Source organism: Rhinopithecus roxellana, chromosome 9 (assembly GCF_007565055.1).
Source record: "Rhinopithecus roxellana isolate Shanxi Qingling chromosome 9, ASM756505v1, whole genome shotgun sequence".
Lineage (NCBI taxonomy): Eukaryota > Metazoa > Chordata > Mammalia > Primates > Cercopithecidae > Rhinopithecus > Rhinopithecus roxellana.
The window spans coordinates 101,954,025-101,975,788 of NC_044557.1; the positions used below are offsets into that span (position 1 = coordinate 101,954,025).

At 40.4% G+C, this 21,764-nt stretch overlaps 2 protein-coding genes across 11 annotated transcripts in view; one reads left to right on the forward strand and one right to left on the reverse strand.

Moving 5' to 3' along the window:
- Positions 1–5,467, forward strand: part of TATDN1 (TatD DNase domain containing 1) — a 50,823-nt gene extending 45,356 nt beyond the window's left edge. For 5 of the 10 annotated variants that reach the window (XM_030937551.1, XM_030937553.1, XM_030937556.1 and 2 more), the window contains 3 exons: positions 111–237; positions 2,621–2,731; positions 5,279–5,467. In XM_030937551.1, coding sequence (XP_030793411.1) covers positions 111–237; positions 2,621–2,731; positions 5,279–5,381 — 341 coding nt within the window. In that variant the 3' untranslated portion in view covers positions 5,382–5,467. Of the gene's footprint in view, positions 1–110; positions 238–2,620; positions 2,732–4,708; positions 4,743–5,278 lie in introns of those variants that run through there. The other 5 variants (XM_010363900.2, XM_010363901.1, XM_030937558.1 and 2 more) reach the window with 3 other exon arrangements.
- A 602-nt stretch (positions 5,468–6,069) lies between these two features.
- On the reverse strand, positions 6,070–19,377 carry RNF139 (ring finger protein 139). Its single transcript, XM_010363899.2, has 2 exons — positions 18,534–19,377; positions 6,070–8,141 (listed from the first exon to the last, which is right to left on the reverse strand). Exons 1-2 carry the CDS (start codon positions 18,712–18,714, stop codon positions 6,328–6,330), a joined length of 1,995 nt encoding a protein of 664 aa, XP_010362201.1. The 5' UTR covers positions 18,715–19,377; the 3' UTR covers positions 6,070–6,327.
- Positions 19,378–21,764: the final 2,387 nt, after the last annotated feature.

Genomic DNA, 21,764 nt, shown 5'->3' on the forward strand with positions numbered 1-21,764 from the left:
GGAAGCTGAATCATGGTTTATCATTTAGAGGTTATGTATTAGTTCGATAATGGTCATAAAAAATTTTTTAAATGTAAAGCCCTTAAGAGACACTTTCTTTGCTTAACTAGATGCACCTTGGTGTGGAATCAAAAGTACACATGCTGGATCAAAATATATAAAAACTGCATTTCCTACCAAAAAGAAGTGGGAAAGTGGGCACTGCTTAAAAGACAGAAATGAACCCTGCCATATAATGTGAGTATTTTGCTTTCATGGTCTTCAAAATCATTAGTCAACCACCAGATGCCACTTACAAAATGAACGCAAGGGACAGAATTAAAATTTTGCAAAATCCAAGTGACGTTCAGGTTCAAGGCCACCATATTAATGCAGTGATTTGGAGGAATTTGCATACCTAGTTTAAGTCCCATTCTCACTGCAGCTTCCTGCTACTCTTTGGTAACAAGAAAGCCTTAGCAGAATATTTTGGATTTAAATGATTTGACAGCCGCTATAAATCTAAGAAATAACACATTTCTTTAAGCCTCAGAACAAACGGATAAGTGATCTTAAGGACAAACCCCTTTTTCCAATCGAAGGGGGTGGGACTTCAGCACATTTTATTTCCTAAAAAAGCAGCAAATCAGAATCATCTTTTAAATTGTGACGTATAGCACAGGTGAAAAGAGGGGCTGTTATCCATCTGTCAAAGAGCTGTAAAGGTAACCAACAGGAAAAGTGGTTATATCATTTTAATGGGTACTTAACCCAATTTATTTTTTTGCACAGATAATTTAATCTAGATTATATCAGTCTTATATAATTTACCAGTTCAGACAATTGGGCATACTTATAACACATTCACAAAAACTAATTGGTACTGTGTCTTCATGAGGGGTAAAAAACAAAACAAAATAGATTGTTGCTTTTAAGACTATTCATTGCATATGCACCATCTTTTTTCAGTAGTTTTTAACAGGAAAATAGTATTAGAAGATAAGCCAGATCTAATATCCAGCAGGCAGAACAGTGAAGAATTACTCTATAAAAATATGTTTGAAAGGTTCTCTTCCTTTATTAACATGCTTGAGCTGACAAAGACTTTAAAACTGAAGCAGCCAGGCAGGGTGGCCTATGCCTGTATCCCAGCTACTTGGGAAGACTGAGCTCAGGAGTTCAAGATCAGCTCAGGCAACATAGGGAGACCCCTGTCTCTAAAGAAGTAACAAAAATTTTAAAAAATAAAGAAATGTAAGTACTTGCAAATTCAGTGATGAAACAGTATTTCTAAATAATTCTTTTTTTTTTTTTGGAGACCATCTCGCTCCGTTGCCCAGGCTGGAGTGCAGTGGAGTGATCTCGGCTCACTGCAACCTCCGCCCCCTGGGTTCAAGCAATTCTCCTGCCTCAACCTCCCAAGTAGCTGGAACTATAGGCACGTGCCACAACACCCAGTTAATTTTTGTATTTTTAGTAGAGACGGGGTTTTACCATGTTGGCCAGGCTGGTCTCAAACTCCTGACCTCAGCCTCTCAAAGTGCTAGGATTATAGGTGTGAGCCACCACACCCAGCCAATTTTGGGGGGATCTAAGAGGACACTAGAGAAAAGAAACTGTTATTTTGCCAGCAGCCAGCTTACAGGAAGTAGTTGCCAACAGTGTATCCAAGTCAGTTTTTTATATTGCTTTAATCTTATATAAGATTATAGCTGTTGACTTTAGCTATACATTTGCAAGACAAAATTTCAAGGTGTTTTTAAATGTAGACTGTTTAAGAACTATGAAGGCTGGCCGGGCATGGTGGCTTACATCTGTAATCCCAGCACTTTGGGAGGCTAAAGCAGGCAGATCACCTGAGGTCAGGAGCTTGAGACCAGCCTGGCCAAGATGGTGAAATCCCATCTCTACTAAAAATACAAAATTAGCCAGGCTTGGTGGCAGATGACTGTAATGCCAGCTACTCAGGAGGCTGAGGCAGGAGAATCACTTGAACCCAGGAGGCGGAGGTTGCAGTAAGCAGAGACCGTGCCATTGCACTCCAGCCTGGGTGACAAGAGCGAAACTCCGTCTCAGAAGAAAAAAGAACTGTGAAGGCTTCATGAATACCTGTTCTTCAGTTAGCTGCAGAGCTTAGGAAAATTTAGCATCTACAAGCTGAAAAGATTTAAACCACATTTCAAAAATACACAATCCTCTGATCTACTGCTAATTATGAGTTGGCAAGTTAATTCCTACTTGCAAAGTCATTTTATCATCCTCCATTCTGTTAACAATTTTACATTCTAATTATGTTTATAGAGGTCTTTTAGATATAAATTGTTTGCAACAGATATTTTGGAGCCCCTGCCATGTCAGGAAAGGTACAAGTTACTAAGTCTACACAGAAGAACCAAGACAGTCCCTGTCTATCCATCCACCAGATGAACAGGTACACTGTGCCTGGCACTTTAGATAAGGCATTCAGTGAGTCATGTGAGGATCCCTGCCCTCCTGGAGCAAATAAGCAGACAGAGTCCAAGATAGTAGTGCTGTTATACAAGTAGGAATATATGACCAAGACCATAGGGCACATCAACTGTCTGCTTTGAGGGGAAACAGGAGAGAGCTATACCAAGGTGACATTTCAGTTGTTTACTAGGCGTGACTGGGAGTTAGGCCAGAGAAAGACAAACACCTGGAGCAAAGGCAGACTGCAGAAGGGCCTGGCTAATCCAGAGGAGCAAGTGTGGCAGAAGGTAGGATGCACAGGGTAAGTGGAAGAAGTCTGGGAAGGCAGAGTGAACCCAGATTGTGAGGGCTCTTATCTGCCAGCATTTTGCTTAGATTTTATCAATACCCAAAGGGTTTTAATAAGGACAGTGGCAATTTTTTTTTTTTTTAAAGCTATAACTGGTATCAGTATGGGGAGGGGCTGGAAAGGAAATAGTGGCAGGAAACATACAGATCTTGTAAGACTTTAAAAACCTTTGCCTGGCTGCACTCAGTGGCTCACACCTGTAATCCTACCACTCTGGGAGACGAGGCAGGCAGATCACTTGAGGTCAGGAATTCAAAACCAGCCTGGCCAATGTGGAGAAGCCTTGTCTCTACTAAAATACAAAAAAATAGCCAGGCATGGTGGTGGGCGCCTGTAATCCCAGCTACTCGGGAGGCTGAGGCAGGAGAATCACTTGAACCTGAGAGGCAGAGGTTGTAGTGAGCCAAGATCACACCACTGCACTCCAGCTTAGGCCACAGTGTGAGACTCTGTCTCAAAAAAAAAAAAAAAAAAAAAGCAAAACCTGTGCCTACTGTAAAAGTGCCACACTAAACAAAAGCCACTAAATTCTCAGGGACATTAAACAACTTTATATTCATTTTGGAGTAACTACAGCTTTGACCACTGAAGATGTATGGAAACAGCATGGCTTGGCTACAGAAGGGTTATCCAAAGATTTCCATAAACCGCATTATCAAATAGTAAAATAGGATGTCCTAAGCTCCAATAGATTTCCTTTTTTTTTTTTTTTTTTTTGGAGACAGTCTCTCGCTCTGTTGCCCAGGCTGGAGTGCCGCTGGCACAATCTCAGCTCCACAATCTCTGCAACCTCCACCTCCCAGGTTCAAGCAATTCTGCCTCAGCCTCCTGAGCAGGTGGGGCTATAGGCGTCCACGACCACGCCTGGCTAATTTTTTGTGTTTTAGTAGAAATAGGGTTTCACTGTGTTGCCCAGGCTGATCTCGAACTCTTGAGCTCAGTCTGCCCACCTTGGCCTCCCAAAGTGCTGTGATTACAGGTGTGAGCCACCACACCCGGCCCAATACATTTCTTATAAATTAATTTCAATAAAATTAATTTGCTATGCAATATAATCTTAGCAAAGCTACTGTGACCTTCAAAACTGTGTCAGCAGCAGCACTAATCAAGAGTTTCAATTCTGAGAAGTGCATACAGAGGGACATTTGGTAGTTTCCTAAGAAAAATGGATTTTCACTGTCTTAATTTAAATGTTAATAGATTTGCTTTTAGCATATCTTGACTGTCAGATAAAAATTCAGCATGTTTGCTTAGTATAAACATCAAGCAAGGCTTTTGAAAGTCACTATTACAAAACAATTTTTTAAATTCCCATTAATCTTAGATCTCCATCCTTAATTCCTTTAGGTGTTAACATTTAAGATACCCACTAAGGGAACAAAGAGCTTAGGCAAAGAATATTTAAATGTTCAATTTTGACTTTAGAACTTTCCAGTTCAGTATTTAAAATGTTATATATAATATTGCTAGGAGACACTATGGATCATCATTATTGTAAGCACAGAAACTGAAAAGATGCGGCCAGGCGCCCTGACTCACGCCTGTAATCCCAGCACTTTGGGAGACCCAGGCGGGTGTATCACGAAGTCAGGAGTTCAAGACCAGCCTGGCCAACATGGTGAAACCTTATCTCTACTAAAAATACAAAAATTAGCTGAGTGTGATGGCAGGCGCCTGTAATCCCAGCTACTCAGGAGGCTGAGGCAGGAGAATCACTTTAACCCAGGCGGCAAAGGTTGCAGTGAGCCGAGATCGCACCACTGCACTCCAGCCTGAGCAACAGAGTAAGACTCCATCTCAAAAAAGAAAAAGAAAAGGAAGCAAAGAAAGGAAAGGAAAGGAAGGGGGAGGGAAGGGAAGGGAAGAAAGAGAGAGAGAAAGAAAAAAAAAAAAGAAACTGATGGACACCTGGACTTCTCTCTCTCGCAGGGGTAGAGGCACAGAAAGCCCTCCCCCTCAATAACCACACATTTTTCCAAGTAAGTATTACTTTTGCAGCAACCTAATACCTTCATTTGCTGTCTCTCAAGGACTAGTTCTCTAGCAGTGGCTTTCCAACTGTGGCCGCTGTCCCCCAGTACAGATTACATTGTGACTTAGGATGAACATACATAATAAAATGAAACAAAAATGGAACAATACTTACTCATACTATGTACTTGTCAGTGTTTGAAATGTTCATCATGACCCACTAATGAACATGCTATGACTCACAATTGAAAAGGACTCTTCATTTCCACTCAGTTAATGCCAGAAGTGGTGTACGTAATACAGATGTCTGCTTTAATAATTTACTTGAACCTGGTTCTTAGCTCTAGTTATATGCAGACAGTTCATAAACCTGTTTGTAGTTACTGGCAGTAAGTTTTTCTGTTGATGCTGCTGTTATTCTATTAAAGGTGCTCTAATATTTTCCTTTTGTGTGGAAAATTATTGTATAGCTTTAAAACATAATGTATACTTGGAGATTTAACCATTTTTGTTTTTGTTTTGTTTTAGTCAAATATTGGAGATAATGTCAGCAGTGAGAGATGAGGATCCACTGGAATTAGCCAATACACTATACAACAATACTATTAAAGTATTTTTTCCTGGAATATAATTGGTATATGTCTTCCACTTTCCATCATGTATGTAAAATTTCATAGTAAAACTTACTGAGAGTTTCAATAAAGAAATTATCTCCAAGTTGTCTAAAGAAATACTATATATTGGTACACACCATTCCCTACCATTCCCCTTCTTTTTCTCATAAAATCAGATCAGGCTGTTTTTATATCACTGAGTACCTCAGTTTAAAACAATAATAATAATAAACTATTTTTGTTCTGTAATATCTCCAAAAGAATGAAAGGGCAATTCTATGACGATACTGCAGCCACGGAATTGCTAACAAATACACCAATTTACATAGAAACATTTAGCACATTCTGGTTTATATCGAAGTTGAGTTGATACAGTTTATTTCTCAACCCTAAGTCTCTGAACCATGACTTTCAAACTCAGCTCAATTACACTGCTACTCAAGTTTCAAAACAGTTCCTCAGTTGCTTCTGGCAGGCATTTTCTTTAGTTTTAAAATACTCTCTCATGTCCCTTATCCTCTGGTCAAATTATTTTATTTCCTTGACTTTAATGTGGTTTCCTGATTTGCATTTTCATTCTCCCACCCATTCTCAAGAAAAACTGAGATCCAAAGTTAGATACGTTATATGATTTCATTGAAGAATCTTTGGCACAGTTGACGCACCATATGATCATTACAGCTATTAAAAAGCTATTTGTTCAAATTTTGTCATAAAAATGTGAAAACATTTTATTCTATGTACAATAATGTACACAAATTTAAACAGGTCACCAAAGAGACCAGAAGTAATTAAAGAGGTATATTTACAGTAGCACATCACAGTAAACGGAAAACCATTCACAGATTCAACATTGATACTGTTTTTGTGCTTGGTTACACACTGAAGGTGAAGGGTATCACTCCATTTTGGATGAAATGAATTTTAAACAAATACCTCAATGATTAATAAATGCTATTTTCATCAGTCAGTATCATCATTAAATTCTTCAGCTGCTGCGCCTGTGTGCTGAATCACTCCATTTCTTTCTCTTTGAACATCATCATCACAATCTGTACTGTCATCTTCGTTCACTTCTCTGTCAGATTCAGCAGCAGCTTCTCTTACAGCTTCCTCTGGATTTTCATTGGGTGGAATAAATCCATTGTTGTTAGATACATTTGAATTATCCTTGATATCATCTTCGATGTATACTTTCTGATGGCACATTGGACAAGTATCTTGAATGTACAACCATTTCCGAAGGCAAAGTGCATGGAAATAATGATTACATGGTGTAATACGAGCAGATGTTGTAAACTCATGATAGCAGATTGCACATACATCATTTATTTCTTGTAAGCGGCTCCCTTTTATTTCAGGAAGTGAATTAATTTTCTTCACAGCAGTCCTACGATTCATGAATGTCTTCCAGCCATTTTTGGCTTGTAAGTAGATGTTAAAATATGCATGTAGGCACATCATAAAAGCCCGAATTTTACTTCCTGACTCAAACATCATAGTGTAAGCCCCATTTCCAAACATTACAACTCCAAATATAAATTCAATAATACTTCCTGTTGAACGAACGTAGTAGACATAATCGTCAAGCTTTTCCCAGAGGACATTATAGTAGCCATCAATCATGAATAACGTATAAACAGTGAGAGAAACAATTACTTTTAAGCACAGTTCCACACAAAATGCTGTAACTGCAAACAACCATGTATTTAGTGCATAGTGATGCCAAAGAACGTAACTGAGTAAGACAGGAAGAATAAACAGGCAAGCAGAGACAAACAGCACAGGAAAATGTCTACGAAAAGATGACACATGAGAGGCACTGAGAGACATTAATACAGGGTCTGTCATTCCATGGATAAAATGCAGGACTGCAGTTAATAAAAGGCACATGTTTCTACTTAAGCGAATAAGTCTCTCTTCTGGTCTTAGCCCACTTAACCCAGTCTGAAGAGCCAAAATAAAAAATAAAACAGGTGCAACAAAGCCAAGCCGCCTGTCATCTTCCTCAGTTGATCCAATAAAGGCCAATATTCCAAGCCCCAAGTAATGGGCTACTGAGGAAATTACAGCACTCATGCCCAGTACAGTTAGTGTAGAATCACATCCACTAATTATAAGATTGCAAATGAGGTCCCAAAAATCATCCCAAGAAATAAAGAAGGAATCAGTTTCATTTGCCATCCTTAAGATGTACATTAACACTGTAGCCTGAGCTGTAACTCTTGTTAGCCAAAAGACTCGCAGTATGTCTGGGAAACGAATCCTCTTCCATGTGTCCTCCATCAATAACTGTAATCCATAAATTCGATACATGTGCCTCACTAAAAGATAAACATATCGTGTGGAATAATAAAACCACTTCAGTTTCACTGCCAAGACAAGCACTGTATTTAATGTGAGAATCAAGGAAGAAGTAAACACTAAAGTCTCTCTGATGTGTAATGGTAGCTCTGTGATTAACCCTATTACAGGAACCAAGAGATCCAAAATAATTAATTGTGAATAGATGGAATGAATCTGGAGTAGTGTAATGTATCCAATTCCAAACGTTAGCTGTAGAACGATAAGTGCCATCCACAGCGAGGGACCTTTTCGAGGAAGCAGCTCAATTCCAAAAGCTGATGTGTTGTAGGCACCATAGAAGTCAATGTGCAAAGAAGCATAATAATTCACCAACACTGAAGTTGCAGCTAATAGAAAGGCTGAGCTGTACATGTAAAACTTGAAAAGTGATCGTTGTGACAAGATCAGAACAATACTGGATACAAATATACCTAAAAAAAAGAAAGAAAGTCATTTGAATGAAGTATTTGTAAGAATGTTTCCCACTAATAGTTATGATATTCTTTAGTTAGGAAATATGAATATTTTCAGTTATGAACATTAAGCCTCAAGATGATTTAGGCTTAAAGGGCAATAAAGGTTTTGTACAGTCAGAGTTCAGGAGGACAGACCAAACATAATAAATTATTCTTTAAAATTTCATTCCTTACTTTCTAATTTCCAAAGTATTTCAAGTAACACTGTATATATGTCCAAAGCACCAAATTACTAAAGTATCTCCTCAAGATGAATGTGTAGAGGTATATACATTTTAACAAGTTTTAAAACTCAAAAGAATATGTCCTTTATCATTTCATAATCATTAAGATAATTTTAAAAATTGGGTTAAAAATAACCCAAATGGAAAACATTTGTTCCTATTAAGTTTTAGATTCATTTATTATTGATTCATTGAGACAGAGTCTCACTCCATTGCCCAAGCTGGAGTGCACTGGCGCAATCTCAGCTCACTGCAACCTCTGCCTCCCAGACTCAAGCAATTCTCCTGCCTCAGCCTCCCAAGTAGCTGGGATTACAGGCACCTGCCACTACGCCCAGCTAATTTTTGTATTTTTAGTAGAGACAGGGTTTCACCATGTTGGCCAGACTGGTCTCTTAACTCCTGACCTCAAGTGATCCGACTGCCTTGCCTCCCAAAGTGCTGGGATTACAGGCGTGAGCCACCGCGCCCAGCCGAGTTTTAGATTTTTTTTTTTAAAGCATTCTTTAGGAAATCAAGTTCAAGTTTTATACTTCCACCTAATTCCTCCTTTTCTTCAAACTGAACGCATGCCAACTCTTATTTCCTACTCCTTAACTCTGAGCATTCTCCAAAGGATCCAAAATTCAGTTTTTCTTTCCTCCTAGTTTCCTTCAGACTTAGAAACACCCTCCAAGTTCCCTTTTTCCTGTACAATGCTGAATCTGTTTCTTAAAATAGTCATCTTTTTATTGTTCTTCACATTACAAAAGTAACACTCAGAAAACTAAGACATGTTTTTAGAAAATGGTAATTCTCCTTCCCCCACTCCATAGACACCAACTTTCTTTGTACTCTGACAGAAATGCACATTTTAAGTAGGATTACAATAAACACATTATTATCCAAGATTTCAACAATGGGAATGTCATCTGAATACTCACCTGCTTTTCACTCCTACATTACAACTGCAAATTTCCAAAGTTCTGAAACTCAACTTGCCTTAACCTAGAATCAGCTTTTCCTTGTGATTTGCTATTTCAGTTGAAGGTACCATTACTGTTCTCTTAGAGATACTCCCAACCCAGCCCCACATGCTCAAACTTTGCCAATTAGTTGCCAAATTCTTCTAACACCTCTATCTCCCTTTTCTGTGACACCAATTAGTCTGTCTCAAAAAAACCCTCATCTTGTCTAAATCCATCTACAAGCCATCACCAAATTGCCTTTCTTCATTCCTCTGCTCAAAATACTTCAGCGGCTCTGAAATTACTATCAACTAAAGTCTACATTCTTGCTCCTGGCATTCAAGAATCCAATTTGCTTTACAGTAATACTCCTCCTAACGCACACACACATCAATGCTCCAGACTTGGGTTCCCCAAACACATTCCTTTCTCCACTATAGCTAGAGCAGTGTTTACATTCTCTTTGCTTGGAATGATGTCCCCACCAACTTCCCAATCCCTGACTGTTCAAATCCTACTTATCCTAGAAACCTACTTTCTTTGATAGAAACTGTTCTTTCAGCATACCTGCAGAACTTAGTGAAACACTTAACACTCATATACCACCTGATACTCTAGTCTGCAGTTATCTAAGCATAATCTACCCTATTATACATGTATCTGTAACAGAAAGCAAGGATCCTACCCTGTCCATCTATGGATCCTACAATATTTTGTACAAAATAAGTACAATTAGTATTCATTGTACTTATTGGGACATTGGGAATGACACTGGGAATGTCTGTCACTTCTGGATGTTTTTAAAGACAATGACAAAATATAGCCTGCTTGAAAAATAAAATCTATGAAAAAGACAATGAGAAACCACACCCTGGAGTACAGAAAAAGTGACAAACTCCAAGTTAAAAATCCATCTTGGCCGGGCGTGGTGGCTCACACCAGTAATCCCAGCACTTTGGAGGCTGAGGCGGGTGGATCACTTGAGGCCAGAAGTTCAAGACCATGTCAACGTGGTGAAACCTTGTCTTTACCAAAAATATAAAAATTTGCCAGGCGTGGTGGCACATGCCTGTACTCCCAGCTACTCAGGGCGTTGAAGTGGGAGAATCGCTTGAACCTAGGAGGCAGAAGTTGCAGAGAGCTGAGATCACACCACTGCATGCCAGCCTGGGTGACAGAGGGAGACCCTGTCTCAAAATACATAAATATTAAATAAAATAAAAATCAATCTATCCACCTTATTTCAGCAGGTAATCAAGACACTGCATATTATTACAGTGGACTCATTTCACAATCCATTGCACATATAGGCAAGGGCTAGTTCCTTTAAGTGATGACTCTGTCCAGGGATTTAAAATGTATTCTGTGCCAAAGTGTCAAGTCATTTGTGAAAAGGAAAACAAAAGGACACAATAAAGTAGAAGACATATAATAAACCTCTAAATACAAACCACCTGATTCCCCAAGCAAATCAGCCACTAATCATCTCCCAAAGAGTTATGAGCTCAGAAGAGGCTCTTTTAACAGGAAATATGTTTTTTTTTTTTTTTAATGGAGTTTCACTCTTGTTGCCCAGGCTGGAGTGCAATGGCGTGATCTTGGCTCACTGCAACCTCTGCCTCCCAGGTTCAAGCGATTCTCCTGCCTCAGCCTCCTGAGTAGCTGGGATTACAGGCATGTACCACCATGCCAGGCTAATTCAGCATTTTCAATAGAGGCAGGGTTTCTCCACGTTGGTCAGGTTAGTCTGGAACTCCTGACCTCAGGTGATCCGCACGCCTCGGCCTCCCATAGTGCTGGGATTATAGGTGTGAACCACTGTGCCCCGCCCAGAAAATATTTTTTATTAGAAACTTCTTCCATGGAAGGTAACAAGGAAATGGAATTAATTCAGCCTACCAGATGCCATATGTAATCTTACATTCTCTACATGGAAAACAACCTTATTTTCCTGAGACAAAACTTCAGAAACTTTAAAACAAATCTTCTAAGTTGGGTCAAAACCAAAACAAAAAAACTTTAGTTCTACTTTATGCCACTTAAGAGGGGAGAAAGTCAAGCAGGAACTGTAAATTATTTTTGTAAACTTGCTATTCACAAAGTAGTAAATTAATCTTCAGTAACAATTCATGAGCTTTGCTATAATTTTATAACTATTTTTTAAAATTCTAATAACTTTTTTCCTGAAGCTTTTTTTTTACCACACACAAGTGAAGAAATGATTTGGGTTTTAGAAACATTTCTAGTGAAAAAGTGCATTGTGCTTTATGCAAATGTATCAAAGAAAAAAGGGGAAGGCATCAAATAGACAAATAATGTAGTAAGACTACAACCTCAAAATTTGGATGTGTCCCAGCAAGTAACAATCTGACAATACTCCATCCTGATTAAAATCACACTCCCCAAGATGTAACGGTGAGTTAACATTTCAAGAACAGTACACGTTTTAATTCCTACCCAAAGTTTGTAGGTATGTGGAGTTCACAGATTTTCCTTTTATATTCACATTCCTACTTTCGGAGTTTGGGAAGAATCTGCTCTCATTTTAAAAGCAAACATCCCAAGTAATAAGTCTCCAAAGTAATCATCTTTCTCATGGCCTCTGCAGAATAATATCAAAGTTTCAGTGCATTTTTACATTAGATATAAAACGCTTTCTTGGTATTTACACTGTAGATCTAAGAAAATATAAAAGTCCAGAGACAGTTTCTCATTAGGATTTGGAAGTGACTTGCACAAGTAATCAAGGCTGTATATAAATGCTGCTTCATAAAAAATTAAAAGAGAACAGAATTTACTGAAATCACAACTCGGAGATCCCAGTCCAATTCTCCTGTGATTAAGAGAGTTCACTAGAGTTTTCAAGGTAGTCAAAAAGAGGCAGGTATCCAAATCAATTCAGGAACTTTGAAACTATATATGAACTCAACTCATGAAAGTTCAGGCCTTCTCAATTTGGATTACCAAAAACAGGCAAATAAAAACAAAGGAAAAAATAAAAAACTTACTATACATGTTACATAACAAAGTGTTTCACTCTTTTATGTGTAAAGTCTATTCATACCCTTACCCTCTTTTGGAAACTTACGACTAAAAATCAGGGTACAAAACATAATATTTACGATTCTCCAAGTACCTGAAATACCTTTAAAACAAAAAGCAACTTGTGGAAAACATTTCAATACCTGACAGAATAATATGGAAAAGCACAGAAATAAATATTACTACCCTTACTCCCAAGGGAACCTTCTGCAATGAAGTTTACAACAAAGTGTCTTGAAATGTTGTTAATCTGTTAGTATACTTGATACATTATAAAGAAAAAATTTCTATTGGATTCTTATTTTAGGGAAAAAAAATGGTATTCTAAGTAGTAATAACACAAAATTAAATTTTGCTTTTAACCTAAAATTATAACAAGTATGCTTTTATCAAAAATATATGAACATGGATTTTAAAAAGCCAAACCCTACAGAGAGGTGTTAAATGAAGAGTTAAAGCAAGTTTTTCTAGTTTGTCTTTCCCATCTGTGATATCATAAAAAAAAAAATTAATATTTGGTCTTTATCCCATTTTCTGACATAGCTTCTAAAATCCTTGGAATCTCTGGAGTGATGACTGTTTTGTACAATAATCAGATGACTGGTGCCTGGGGGCCCCTAGATAGCTCCAGGATGGGGGCTAGGTAGCCAGGAGAATCAACCCAGTGATTAAGGGTTATACCTTTGATTCCTACCCCAAGCCCCCACTTTTGGGGAGGGGAAAGAAGCTGAAGCTTGAGTCCATAAACCAATGACTAGTGATTTAATCAATCATGCCTATTTAAGGAAGCTTCCATAAAAACCCAAAAGGACTGAGTTCTGTGCGCTCTCAGCTGAACACTGAGGCTCCACGCCCCTTCTCCCCTTTTCTCCTTCTTTGCCTCACCTAGTACATCTCCTTCCATCTGGTTAATTCATCTGTGTCCTTTGTAACTGCCTTTATAATAAATGGGTAAATGTAAGTACAGTAGTTCCCCCTTACCCGAGATTTCACTTTCTTTCTTTTTTTTTAGTGAGGGAGTCTCGCTCTGTCGCCCAGGCTGGAGTGCAGTGGTGCGATCTTTTGATTAACATAGGTTTTTAACCTCAATATCATTCAGTTTATCAATCTTCATTATGTATTTGCTTTTATATATTTTTACGGAATTTCTTCCTTAATCTAAGATTGGAAAAATAAGATATTCCATATTTTTTTCTAAAAATTTAAAGTTCTTCATTTCATATTTACATATACATCTAGGTAAGAATACACTTAGAAATGACTATTTTTTAAGAGACAGGGTCTTGCTCTGTCACCCAGGCTGGAGTGCAGTTATGCAATCATAGCTCACTGCAGCCTTCAACTCCTGGGCCCAAGCGATCTTCTCACCCCAGCCTCCTGAGTAGATAGGACTACAGGAACCCACTGCCAAGTATGGCTATTTTTTTAAACTTTGATTTTTGCAGAGACAGGGTCTCACTACACTGCCCAGTCTAGAAGTGACTGTTTATATATTGACATGAGGTAGACATCTAGCATAATTTATTTCCAAAGGTGTAACAAAATGATCATTAATTCAACAGTCCATGTTTACCTCAATGTACTTCAATTCTCTCTCTGAAACACATTATATCTATATATACATTTGTGTCTGTTTCTGGGCTATGTATTTAATTATAAATAAGGCTAAGTATAATCTACTTGTCTATCTCAGTGGTTCTCAACCAGGATTTGGCAATATCTAGAGACAGCTCTGGCTGTCACACTGGGTTGTGGGGGTACAAGGTGCTCCTGCATCTAATGGGCAGGGGATAGGGACGCTGCTAAAAATCTTACAGTGCATTCAAAAGAGCTCCCATCCGCAAACAAAGAATTATCCTGTCCAAAATGTCAATACTGCCACTGTTGAGAAATCTCTGTCTATTCCTCTGCTAGTTTATAATTACTTCGGCTTTGTTTTTTCACTTCATAGGTTTTCTGAGGCCTTTTTCGGCACCAAAAATAGCTATCTCATTCCTTTCAAGAACTTTATTGCATGGCTGGACCTAATACAATGAACAGATTTGTATCAATACATATTTAGATTAAGTTTGTTGCTTTGTTATTTCCAGTAGTGTTTGCCCATAGTCCTTTTGTACAACTAAATCTCTAGGCCAATTCCCTAGAATTGAAATTGTGAATCCAAAGTTGTACGAGCCAGGCATCCCAGCTACTCGGGAGGCTGAGGCAGGAGAATCACTTGAACCTGGGAGGTGGAGGTTGCAGTGAGCAGAGATCACGCCACTGCACTCCAGCCTTGGTGACAGAGTGAGACTCTGTCTCTAAAACAAAACAAACAAAAAAGTCAGTTGTAAATGACAGTTGATAGTTCCAAATGGTTTTACACTGAAATTAACAGTTTTCCGGGCCGGGCACAGTGGCTCAGGCCTGTAATCCCAGCACTTTGGGAGACCGAGGAGGGCAGATCACCTGAGGTCGGGAGTTGAAGACCTGACATGGAGAAACCCCGTCTCTACTAAAAATAGGAAAAAAAATTAGCCGGGGGTGGTGGCGCTTGCCTGTAATCCCAGCTACTCGGGAGGCTGAGGCCGGAGAATCGCCCGAACCGGGGAGGCGGAGTTTGTGATGAGCGGAGATCGCGCAATTGCACTGCGGCCTGGGCAACAAGAGTGAAACCCCATCTCAAAAAAAAAAAAAAAAAAAAAAAAAGTCTTCCAAAATAGTATAAATTTTCAAAAAGGTAAATGCCTTTGCAAAACTATTCAAACTTCGAACTTTTCACCAATCTGATAAATTTTTTTGGACTTTTTTTTTTTTTTTTTTGAGACAGTCTCGCTGTATCGCCCAGGCTGGAGTGCAGTGGCGTGATCTTGGCTCACTGCAACCTCCACCCCCCTGGTTCAAGTGATTCTCGTGCCTCAGCCTCCAGAGTAGCTGGGACTATGGGCAGGAGTCACTGTGCCCGACTAACTTTTTGGTAGACACGGGTTGCGCCATTTGGCCAGGCTGGTGTCAAACTCCCGGCCTCAAGCGATCTGCCTGCCTCGGCCTCCCAAAGTGCTGGGATTACAGGTGTGATCCACCATACCTCGTCTTGACTGTATTTAATTATAAGTAAGGCTAAGTCCTTTTTTTCCCCCCATAAAATCAAGCTCCTGCAGGAAGGGCTAAATACTTTTTCTCTTGCTTATTGAACATCTGCATTTTGTTAATTGTGAATTGCTTGTCTTAGGGATTTTCCTAAGGGAGTATAAGTTTTTGCTTGTGTTTTTTTTTGTCTGTTTGTTTGTTTGTTTGTTTTTTAAGACAGTCTCGCTCTGTTGCCAGGCTGGAGTGCAGTAGTGCGATCTCGGCTCACTGCAACTTGCAACTCCCTGGTTCAAGTGATTCTCCTGCCTTAACTTCCCTGGCAGAGTAAAACACTTACTAGAACGTGAATCACTTATGATACAAGTATTTTCTCTCAGTTTGTCATTTAAGGATTTTTAAAGTTTGCCATAAAAAAGCTTTTCATTTTTATGTACCGAAATTTATCAGATTTTTCCTTGGATCTTCTGGGTTTGCTGTTAGGTTTAAAGACTTTTCCCACCTCAATGAATTATCACCATGAGTAATACTATTAAACTCCTAGGCTTGCATTTTCTGCCTTGGTTAAAAATTTAAATTTGCTAACTCAGCATTATGCTGCTCTGGGTTGAGTTTCATTTAGTATTTAACATCCCTTAAGACATGGCTTTATGTTCTTAAATATTCTATATATTGTCATAGAATTTTATTTGGATCTCCAAAAGGAGTTGCTTTATTTTCCAACCGGTTGAAATCTCAAATTAGTTTTGGTATCAAATTAAGGTACAGTTGTAGCACCACTTTGTAGGTAGAGGGGAGTAAACACTTCTACCACCATACATAAAACTGGTAATGCTTTTTACTTAGAGATAGATTTCCATTTTTACACATTAATTTTAAAGAAAAGGGTGAGGTTGACAAGCGGTAAGACTTATACACAGTAGTACTGAGAAGTCTACAACTACAAAAAAACTAACAAGGCAGAACGATTAATTTCAACTATCCATTGGCATATTTTACACACAAACCTGTCTTTTAGTAACATATAATTTTTTAGCACCAAAACCAGTTTTTTCATTCTTATCATCCTTACAAATGTGAAAAATTGGCATAATTACATGACACAATATAAGAAGAGTCAGATGATAGATTTGAAAAGTATTTCGTATTTCTCAAAGTCTGATCCAGAGATTCTGGGATCAAAATTTTCAAATAAACAGCACCAATACTTTGCTGATGATTTCAAAAGACCAAAATATCTAACAAAATATGGTATTAAATGAAGCATTAAAATAGTTTTATTGTCTTTAACACCCTATGAAACAGATGCCATCATTGTCCATTTTTTTAAAAGGTAAAAATAAGAAACCAAAGCATTGAGCAGTCGCCTTAAGTCATGCTCTTCTTTAAACTGTCAAACACAAAATTCCGAGACTTGTTACAAAAGAAGCATGGCTAGTACAAGGAAAATACCAGCTTACTTTGTTCAATGTTCTTAAACTACAAATTATTTAATTAAAGAAAATACTTCTTTTCCTTGAAGCTGCCTAGCCTGAAGCTCAACAGAGAATTGCATTAAAGCACCAGGTCCCAAAGGGATTCTCAGAGAATCTGCAGTCATCATGCTGTAAGAATATTCAAAGCAGTCACTACATCCACTATTTCTGGGCTGAACATGCAGAATCCTCTCAAACAGAGCCCAATTTGTAACACAAATTGTGGTGGTGGTACACGTTAGCAGTGGCAAGTAGGAGCGGCTGGAATCAGGTAGCCGGTGGGTTACAAGCAGCTTGAGCTGAACATCACGTTCACATCTTTAGTTTTAAGATCTAGCATACGATCATTACTATAGCATTCTGTATCTGGACTGCAGCTGTTAGGGAGAAAAGTAAACCATACTTAATGTCAAAAGATTTTTAAGCCCCAGGCTCTGGCAACCACTTACCGGCTGCCTACCAAGAGCAACACTTAACCTCTATGACCCTGTTTCCTGGTTTGTAAAATGAGAATACCACCGCCCACCTCTGGGGGATGTTTGAAGGTTAGGTTAGATAATACCAGTGAAAATGCTTTGCAAAAGGAAAGTACCAGAGAAATGTAAAATATGGCTATTTATTGCTAAGAACAAAATTCGGCCTTTATTGCCACTCCTCTTTTGAAGGAATAAAGCAACAGATGGCTTGTAATTCACAAAGGCTTGGTAAAGACCTCACCCTCAGTCTGCCCTCAGCAACACTTCCAAAGCACTAGCCTACTTCAGACCGATCACCAGAATGACCTCATCCACAAAAATTGCCAAGTTGCAATTACTTGAAAAATTATTTTACGCATAAATGCATCTCACTCTGATGATGTAAGTGAAGACGGAGAGGAAGAAATGAAATATAAGATACTTTTAACACTCCATCCATACGAAACAAAGAATGATTTTCAGAAGTTTCTTTGGCAAATGTCTCATCACTTTTTACAGTCATCTTCAATACCTCCTCGTTTATTAATGGAAAATTTTAGGACTCGATTTAAGCATCGCGCTTTCATGAGAATTTTTGGTAATGGTTTCAAGGTCTGACATTCGAAACTCTGTCTCCTTCGCTTGGATGTCATTTACTGCAGACACTTCACGATCCTGTGGACCCTTGGGTGCAGCAGAAGTTGACAACATACAAGTACTCTGCATTTTGTAATAAACGGAAACTGAGGCCCACGCCTTGGCAGCAGTCCAAGGTCACACACGACAAGACTGAGATACAGTTGTTTTTTCGAAGGCTGTCGCATAGGACGCGGTAAGCCAGTACTCATTTCCCAAGAGAAACGGGCAAAGAGCTGCATACTCACGCATCCTTGCTTTCTCCCCCTCTCACTGAGGTACAACACTGAGTCCTCGCTAGGGGGACTGACTGCTCCGCTGTCAACTCAGACAAGTATCATCTCCTTCCCCCTCCCACCCCGTAAAGACGACCCTTTCAGGGATGAAACTGTAGGTCCCAAAGACACATACTCGACCCACGGCCTCGCACGCCTGCCCGCTCCTCGGGGCACATCTCGGCCCGCAGAGCGGTCCCGAGACGCAGGGTACCCTGTTCCCTTACCAAGGAGCCGGAGGAAGATCTGGAGCACGATGCAGAACCGGCTTTGGCTGGAATCGGGATAGGAGTTGAAGATGGCGTCGATGATGTAAAGGCAGGGCACCCGGAGCGCCACTTCGAGCGCCGCCCAGACCTGCTGATGGGCCATCCGCACCTGCTGCTGCGGGGGCCCCACCGCCGCCATGAGCCGCTGCCACACCGGGGCTGGGCGGGCCGGGCAGGGCCACGCGGGGCAGGGCCCGGGGCCGCGGCCGGGGGCGGGGGCTAAGGCAGACAACTCCGCCCCTGCCTTCCTTCCTCTCCTGTCTCTCTCACGGCCCGCCCCGCCGCCCGCTCGCGTCCCTCAAGGTGGAGCAGGCGGCGGAGGCAGCGACGACCGAGAGGGCGGCGGCGGCGGCTCCCCAGGAGGTCTCTGGGTTTCGGTGTTTCCGGCAGGCTAAGGTCTGACTCCTCCTCCCTCCACCGCCTCCCCCGCCCGCGGAGCCACCATCTTGACCTCGCCCGGTGGCCTCTGCCGTTGCTGCTGTGGCGAGGCCCAGCGGCTGCGCCGTCAGTCAAGCGAACCGCAGAGTCCGCGCCCACTGCCTGCGTCATAATCCAGCGCTAGGGACGGTCACCACGTCGTCATCACGCAGGGTTGCCATGGTTTCCGCCCATCTCCGCGGCTTTCTCTCTAGCTTCATGCCACCCCGTGGCGCTTACGCTTTTCGGTAGCCGCCCTTCCGGCCTTGGGGTTGCAGCTTCACACTCGCAAGAGTTGGCTTAGCGAAGGAGTGGGTGCTTACGCTGGGCAAAATATTAGCCGTTTTATTAGAGCCCATTAAACGTTGCATAAACATGATTCAGAGCTTCCAGGGAGAAGAAAAGCCAAAAGATGCCGCCCTCTCGACCTGTCCCACCCGCGGGAGTCTGAAAGCCGACGCCTGGAGAAATGCCGCGAAGGCCGCCCGGGATCCTGGTAGGGGCGACGCTGTGTGCGTTTATGGAGCGCTTGCGGTGCGTGGCACTGGGCTGGGTGTGGTGGGCGCTGCCGAGAAAAAGGTTCCTCCCATCCATCTGCACATCAGCCTTCCCACCTCCTGCTCAGATGGGGATGTCCAGAAGTGAGGACATTCATCGGCCGCATTTTACTAATGGCAAGGAGATAGCGACTGAAGGGCAAGAACCTCGGGTTTCCTGTCTTTGATGTTTCTCATCTTTGAGGTAAGTACACCTGGACAGTCCTTTCCTTCCTCGTCATGGCTCATGCTTTCTTGCCTATCCATGTAATTAATATGATCTGGCTATCTTTTTGTTCCGAAACTTCAGCAGCAAATGAAAGTGTAAGTTAGACCTTGCTATCCTAGTTTAAGGGAGATAAAATAGGAATCAAGAAGCCTGGCCCACTTGGGCTCCCAGCCCAAGTGCATTCTGCAATCCAGTTTATATTAGTCCTCCATGTGGGTGGCTATACTTTATCAAGATCCCCCCCAAGGGGAGGAGGATTATTAGTCACATTATCAAACTCCCCTCCAACCCCTTTCTCTGCTTAGAGATATGTGTAACGTGTAGTAGAAAGATAGAATCCCCACACAAAAGTCCGTGCTGCTACTCATTTTTTTTAACTTTCTGTTCTTATCGTCTATCCTACTCCCTAACAATGACCGCCATTTATCTGCTGCTTAATGGATACTAGGCACTGTCCTAAGGGTTTTATATGTTACTTCAGTCTTTTCGTCAGCTTTATTTTGGTAGTTTGTTTTACAGAGGAGGAAACTGAGACTTAGGTAAGTTACAAGATGACAGGGTTACTACCTTGTTCAGTTAGTAGTCAGCAGCGAGTATATCTAAAGATAGTGCGAGTCAGAACTAGGATAATAAACCCAGAGCTACCTGAAACTCACAACTTCAGGCATCTTTGATTTCTTCTTTTCACCCACAGCCAATTCTTCGACTAAATTGTATCCATTCTGTTTTCACTGTCTCTTGTACTGGTCTCCTTTCTATTGTAACTGTCATCATCCTAACTCAAGATTCTTCTGTAGCTTTCCCCGGTTATTGCAATATCCTCATTACGATTGCCACCTTTTCTAACCCAGTCTGTTTACTACTGCCAGGTTAATTTACCCAAACTGCATATCTGGGGAATAACCTTGTGGTTATGACGAAATTCCCAAAGGAAAGCAAACTTGGCAAGGTGCAAAGACTATGAAGACTTAGAATTTAAGAGTTCTATGGAGATCTTCAGAGATATAAATTAGCTACTCAACATATCTGTTATTCTGCCCTGACTGCACTGTACAGCAAAAGGAGAGAGGCCATTATGGGGGAAAAGATCCAAAAGGACTCCTAAAACACAAGTTGGGTAGAGGAGATAGGTGACTACTATTGTATTATGTTCATGGAAAATAAGTTCATGGGCTTTCCTCTAATTTTTATTTTAAAAGTAAATATAGTAAATATTAAATAAAATTGTTTTAAGTGAACAAATGCTTCAGTCTTTATTAATGTTTTAACTGTTGCTGATCTTAATTTGATGTACAAATTTTATTAGTATAAGAGTTTCTGAGACTAAATTCCATCTTGGGCCGAGAACTTTCAGGAGTGATGGCAGAGTCTTTCTTATCTTTTTCATATAGCTTCTCCAAGCAGGCTCTCTGCCAAGCTTGTCCAACCCACCTTATTTTGTTACTGTTGTTGTTCTGTTTTGTTTTAGGCTTTTAACAGTTTGAAGCCATGGTTTTTAGCTTCTGTTTCTAGTGATAAGCAGAAAAGAGGGATGAGGAAGTATTTACTGGCCCAACCAGAAACGGAAACTAAGAACCCAAGACTATATTCTCTCCCTTGGACACACCTGCGTGAGCTCTGTTTTTTCATCTATAAAATGAAGGTTTGAATAAGATCCTGGCAACTGTGTTAAAATATTACATTAAAATTAAATTTATAGTAATGAGGTAATTGATAGGATGCTTAGGAATTTTTAAGATAAAAGATATTTCCAGCTGGGTGTGGTGGCTCATGCCTGAAATCCTAGCACTTTGAGAGGTCAAGGAGGGTGGATCGCTTGAGCCCAGAAGTTCAAGACGAGCCTGGCCAACAAGGCAAAACTACATCTTTACAAAAAAATTGTAAAAATAGTTGGGCGTGGGCCGGGCGTGGTGGCTAACACCTGTAATCCCAGCACTTTGGGAGGCCGAGGCGGGCGGATCACAAGGTCAAGAGTTCAAGATCAGCCTGGCCCACATGGTAAAACCC